The sequence below is a fragment of the Gavialis gangeticus genome, unplaced genomic scaffold, assembly GCF_001723915.1.
Source record: "Gavialis gangeticus isolate Ggan-Ray unplaced genomic scaffold, GavGan_comp1, whole genome shotgun sequence".
Taxonomy (NCBI): domain Eukaryota; kingdom Metazoa; phylum Chordata; order Crocodylia; family Gavialidae; genus Gavialis; species Gavialis gangeticus.
In genome coordinates, this window is record NW_017729033.1 from 79,704,911 (window position 1) to 79,711,677 (window position 6,767).

General features: G+C 43.1%; 1 protein-coding gene across 2 annotated transcripts in view; it reads right to left on the reverse strand.

Moving 5' to 3' along the window:
- Window positions 1–16: 16 nt before the first annotated feature.
- The window catches only part of FGL1 (fibrinogen like 1), a 49,616-nt gene continuing 42,865 nt past the window's right edge, over window positions 17–6,767 (reverse strand). For both annotated transcript variants that reach the window (XM_019526574.1, XM_019526573.1), the window contains 2 exons: window positions 5,723–5,910; window positions 17–744 (listed from right to left, as the gene is read on the reverse strand). In XM_019526574.1, the coding sequence (XP_019382119.1) occupies window positions 585–744; window positions 5,723–5,910 (348 nt within the window). In that variant the 3' untranslated portion in view covers window positions 17–584. The remainder of the gene's footprint in view (window positions 745–5,722; window positions 5,911–6,767) is intronic.

Here is a 6,767-nt window from a genome sequence, read left to right on the forward strand (position 1 = left end):
ACATAGATAAATCATTCTCAAGTGAAAAAATCCTAAAGAGCATGAGCCAAATCACCCTGCACACCGCCATTGGCATTCCTGCTGGCACAAGAAAATACAAGCTGGACATCTGGTACCAGCCTGATCTCTCATGTCCTCAGAATGTGCAGGTAGGTGGTGGTTCTACTCCTGCCATCCTTCAGCAGTTCTGCCATTGTGAGCAGTTTTGAATCCTACTGTGTTTTCCAACAACATCCTCACTTCACTAGCAAGTTATTATAGGAAGACGTCTCCTCCCTGAGCACTCCTGATGTCATGGTCTCATTGTGCCTCTCAGGAGATGAAATTGTTGCGACCTTTCAAATTCTACATCAGTGGAAGCTGCCATGAACCCTGGATGAACATTTGCCCTGCCTTATTAAAAACCCCATATGCGTATTAATGCCAGTCTTTGTATCTGCAGACTTACAGCCAGATTCTGCTCTCATTTGCATCTAAATAACACTGATTTCGATGAAATTACCTCAGCTTTAAATCAGAAAAAAAACTGCCTGTTGACTTAATTTGCTAAAAGATTAACTGGATAAATCATCTTAACTAAATACTTAAACAACATTGGGCTCAAAGTCAGCTGGTCTGACCTTCATGACAACAGATTTCAGAGAATACCACCACCCACGCCATGTGTACCAAATAATTCCATTGTCTGTTTTTGCAGTATAAGGTCCTTTGTAGTACACACCATTCAAGTTGGCAGAGTGACACCTGGTGGGAAAGAAGGGAAAACATATAAGGATACTAAACAAATCTGGTTTGTTTAAAAGGCACAGAGATTTATAGTTCTTTCAAAATTCACTATGTTGATGAGTAACTAGTTTGACAGCTGCAGAAATTTGCATGTGGGAGGCTCAATGCCATTAAACAATAAAGGTCTAATCGGATCACAATTGCAAGTGTTCTCAGCTGCATCAAAACAAAAGTTCTTTTTGTTACTCGGCTCCCCTCCTTTAACACTTTTAGTTCTCTGATACTTTTCCTTCTATCTGTATTTTCTTTCAATGGATAATGGCTTCCAGATTTGTTAGGATCATACCTTGCCATAAAGACATGGGGCAATGAAAAGTTTGTGAAAGTAATTATGTGGGTTTTTTTGTTCATTGTTCGAGCATAACAGTACTAAATCCTGCATTTATTGCCAATGCTTGGGGTCTGGTATTAAAAAACCTGAGAATAAATCAGTTATAAGTAGGGGATTTTATATTTATTGAGGGGGAAACAAGGAAATCTCACTGCAAGTTAAGCATATACATTCTGGCCATTCTCTAACAGCTGCATTATCTGAGCTGCCATACTACCTGCCTATCAAAATTTATCCTTCTCTGACTCTTTAATACACTGGAATAACAATATTACATTTTTAAATGTGAAAGGAATACTTCAGCATGCCACGGCACTATCCTTGCATTAATTTTATTTCTATAAGGGAGGAAAAAGTTGGGATGATTATGTGACCATATGGAAAGTGAGTTTCTTTTTTATTATATTATAGTGAGTAAATTTATCTGCAGATTCCATACCAAATTATTGCAACTTCTAAGTCAGTATTTTGGTATTAGTGTCTAGTTGTCAGACCTCATGGTGGATGTCAAAATCAAAGTTTAGGCAGTACTCAAAAAGAAAACAAGCTAAAATGAACCTTAAGGATAGGGTTAGTAGTAAGCCTGGGTGTATGCTCTCTGTGTATATTTGCATTTAATTAGTAACAGTTACTAAGAGGTGAAATAGAAGCAGAAGTAAAAACTGAATCTGCAGAGAAAAGATAATTCTTATGTTTGTCATTGTCCATTATAAGCACTTTTTAAAGTGAACCATGGCCATAAACTAGTTGAATGCTGAATGATCAGCAGATACCAAAGTGCTGTTTTTTTCCATAATCAACTGGTAAAAGAACCAGGAAGATCATCATAGATTCCATACTGCAGAGGCAGTTTATTTTATTTGCATAAAACAAGGTTTCCTTAATACAGTCAGAGATACGGTTACTGGCAAGTAACTAGGAGCTGGAGTTCTCTATTGCCTCTCATTCAATTTCCTTCTTTTCGTGGAAACAGAGGCACATTGATTTCATCAAAAAAGTGCCATGAGCCAAGAATAATAATTCTTAAATTGGTGCTGGGAGACAAGACAAAAACACACAAATAGTTAACAGTCTAGACCCAGACAGAATTAGATATGTAGAAGAAACACATAAATTAATATGGTAGGCCTTTGATTAATGCAGATTAAAAAAATAGCCATAAAGATGTTTTTAAAGTCACTCTGCCAAAATTGGCAAGCCCGTATATTCCTATTTCCATTTTACTATCCTGATCTATTAACTGCTTAAAGAATTCAATACCAAGGAAGTGAGGTAACATCACTGGCAACCTGTATATTTGATTCGGAACACAGCTTTTGTGAGATAAAGGAAAGTCAGACCCGTAGCTACAATAGGAACTAGCATTCAAGAGCTTTCCATCTTTGGTATTCATATGGCATCAATCACTGTACTATATTAGGTGACAAGAGCTGTGAAACATTACCATATAGTTTTTTCCACAAAGGTATATTTCTTCTGCCTGAGCCAAGTAGACATAATAAAAAAATTATTCTGAGGAAAAATGGACAGAGTTAAATACCAGTCACTTGTGATTCATCACACATGAGCCCTGTGGCATATTACAGGCCTAAGCAATTTTAGGATGCGACATTCCTCTGAAGTTTCTGGAAGTTCTGATTTAATTGGAAATGGTATCACAACTGTGGCTTTGTTCCCTCTTTTGTAATTTCAGCCTTAATAAAATCTGAAAATCGATCTACATGTGATTTTCCTATGACTTCCAGTAGCATAACACATCCATTATGCTGATTCACCTTTTTGGAATATGCCAAATAGGTACAATTAATTTTGAAACAGACTAACAAAATGACTACAATTGTGGGATGGGCAAAATGGTAGATCATGCTGGAGGCTGTACTCCATATCCCAGCAGCCCCTGGCTGTGTAGCTGCAGCTGTGACAGCATGGGGTCAGGGTTTCCATGGAGACCAGTCCCAGTGCAGGCAGTGTGCACATCTGGGCAGGGAGCTGCTCCAGGGCCAGGGCTGGGATCTTGGATCAGTGTGGTCCGGAGCTGGGGCAGAGCCACAATGCACTGCCTGCACACCCTTCCCAGGGCATGCGGGCAGTGGATCATAGCTCTGCCCCTGCTTTTGAACATGCCTTCATTGTCTCAAGATCCCGGTCCCAGAGCAGCTCCCTGCTCAGCCACATGGCTTGCCCGCACTGTTGGGGCCGGTTTCCATGGAAGCCCTGGCCCTGTGTTGTCATGGCTCTGCTGCTCCTCTGGTCTTCTTGGAAACCAGCCAGAGCGACACAGGGGCTGCTAGGAAATGGAGTCCACCATGGGCCTAATCTGGCCTGTGGGTCAGACTTTGCCTGTACATATAAGGAGATCAGTCTAGCTACCACATTTCACCAAAGGAAACGTATTGAATTCTAGGAGTTGGGGGGTTAAAAGCAGAAATAGCAGGTGACATACAGAATGGAGCTGATCCATTCTGGCAGCTCATGCCAAGTAAACTCAGATCAAGAAAAGATAGTAATGTGGTTCTTCCAACTGTATTTTATAGCAGTCTTCCACAACTATATTGCAGAGCTGCGCTTGGCTATGTTTCTTATTAATCAAATGAACCTACTTAGATGGCTGGCTAGGATAGATTGCTTCAATGATATTAATATTAGTATTGAAGCTATCTATCTAGGCAGCCATCTAAGTGAGCTCTACTACTAGTTACTACTTATATTCTGTTATCTGCATTGGTATATTGTATATAAATATAGGAAATACTATCAGTCAAAATTTTTTTGACTACATCCAATTTAAATAATTTTTATTCTCAAAGTAACTGCTCTAACTAAAAGAAAATAACTCCTAATTCAATGGCTGTAGTACCATCTTGATGTATGGAAAGTTAAAGAGTATAAGACCCTGTGAACTGAGGTAAAGAAACAGATGTACTTGGTGTTAGAGATTGATTAATTCACCACTAACTATTCTCAGATATTCTGCACAAATGTCACATGTAAGCTAGTTACATGCTATAAGACTGGAAAGCACTAGTGATATTATATACATAATTAGATCACTCACACACACGTGCACTGGATGGCCTGCCCAAGTAATCTTGTTCACATAAAGAGAATGTGTACGTGTGACGGGGGCCATCTCATGGCTGGTCAAATCATTGGCCTGCCCACCTGTCTAGGGCAGGCTGCCCACCTGCCTCACCTCTGATGTATCTAATTAGTAGATGTTTACAAGGCAGGAGGTTGCCCATTTACTGCCCAATGCCAAGGTCATCTACACGGCTCTGAACTTCCCCTTATACTGTGTCCCATGCCTCACATATGGCATCACTATGTGGCTTTGGCCCCACAACAGACCTCACTCTATGCCTGCCTGATGTTCAGACACCACCTGGATCCCTCCTCCTCAGGCAATCTAATCTCTGCCCTCATACTGCAAAACTCCCTGAGCCCTTTTCCCTCTTGGCAGTGGACCCCTCCAGGACCTCTGGCCACACAAGTCCTGGCCTCACTTCTAGGCCAGCGGTGGGCACTCTGGCCCTTGGACCAGTCTGGTCTTGGTTCCAGCATTGACCAGCTGAGGGTTTCTCTGATCAGGTTATTGAGCCACTCACCCTCTCCATCTCATACAGGTCCATCTTCTCATGTACCTCCAAACCCAGTTCACTTAATCTCTAAGGCAGGCTTATGCTCAGTCCTTCAGGCCCACCCATGTGGACCCTATTCTACACAGCCTTCTCACATGCCCTCACTGGGCCTACTACTCCACCCCCTCACTGGGGCTCTTGACCTTACATCCCTTGGATCCCAGGCCTGATGACCTGCCTGCACACCTCGCCTGTCCCCTCTATGGGGTAACCCACCAGGTCGTGGGGGCTGAGGCTATATGGCGCCCCATTCTCGCCTTTCACTAGGGAGGCATCGGTGTGGCATTTCCTTGGGACTACCCTGCCACAGGCTGCCCCACCACACCATCCAACCCTAGCAGGGTGTAGTTTTAGGTCATTCCCCAGAACCAGGAGCCTCCTTCAACCCCATATATCCTGCCCTTAACCTCCAGGTGTTCTGGGAGCAGCAGCTCCAGCTGGGCGATGTTTCTCTGGCAGCAACCCTGCAGCAACTGCCAGCTCAGCTCTGAGGGCCAGGGTTTACACTGAGGCTGGCTCAGCCCCATCCTCCAATCCAGGAGCCTTCCCATGGTAGTGTGACTGCCTTGTTAGACTGCATCACACCTGCCGGCTGCATCACAGCCTGCTCAGACCTCTTAAAATGGCAGGCACCAACGGTGTCCTGCCACAGGACATTGTAGAAATGTCTGCTTCTGGTAGTTGTAAAACAGAGAGAATTTGAAATGTAGACCCCAGCACAGAGGAAATAGTCAGACCAACGGCAGCTGGAGATAATGTGGTAGAGGGTTGTCAGGCCAGATGTTTCTTCTGTGGTCAGCCAAAGACGCGTAGGCCAGTGCTGAACCATCTATGATAGCATCAGCAACAGGTTTCAAATACAATAAATGATAATAATTCTAGCTCATATCATGTGTTCAATACCTCACAGATAATCATATGGCAATATCCTAATTACTAATATTAGTATTCTCATGAAACATCTGACCTGTTAAACCACCAGCCAGATTTATCCTCTTCAGCACAGTTCCCTTCATAGTTGTCATTATCTCTGTCTCGTGTACTGAATTTCATTCCCCGGTGATCAGCCCACCATTTCACTTCAGGGTGAAACCCCCCAGTAAAGGAGTCTCCAGCTGTGCCTGAGTATTCACCACAAGTCATCCAGTATGAACTCTAGTGAAAAATGGAGAGGGAGACAGAGAGAGAGACAGAGAAATCAGACTAATCTGCTGTAACCATTTAACAAATAAGTTCAGAAATGTAACCCAGAAATATGAAATAAGCATGTTGTATTTGCTTCTATTTACAAACTAAAAATGTTTGGTCATTTAGCTATTTCATTTAATAGACAATTGGAACCTACTGAGAAAAAAAGCAAGATGATTTTGAGATCTCTGTCAACCATTTCTATTTTTCTGTCCTACTTCGTCAGCTATTGACAGGAAGTAGGATTACGAGTCAGATACTGTAAAGTGCTGAGAAGTTTCTATAGTTTCTCTTGGCTGCTAAACACTTTACTGTTGTCCTGTTTTCAAACTAATGGTGTTTAATGTATATACATACTTCGTGTACTCAGTGCCTCCCAGAAGTCTGAGCGTTTGCTCCCATTTTAGCAAGGTACTTAAGCATGTGCCCACAAGCTCAGGAGGCTTGTCAGTGAGGCCCTAAGGGACCATGACTCCAGGGGGAGAGGAGTTCAGGAAGAGTGGTTGCTCCTCAAGAGAGTGATCCTCGGTGCACAAGCTAATTCTATTCCATCTTGGAGGAAAGGCAACAAGGTGGCAAAGGCAAGCAGTCAGGTGGTGGCCCTAGATTTTAGGAGGGCGAACTTCAACGAGCTAAGGAGGATAGTTGGAGAAGCACTGAAGACTCAGAGGGGAGGGGAGCCGGGTGTCCAAGGGGAGTGGTCGCTCCTTAAGGAGACGATCCTCCAAGCCCAGAGGAAGGTAATCCCCAGGAGGGTCAAAGGGGGCAGGAGAGCATATAAGCCTCCATGGCTCACTAAAAACATCCGGGAATGTCTCCTTGCC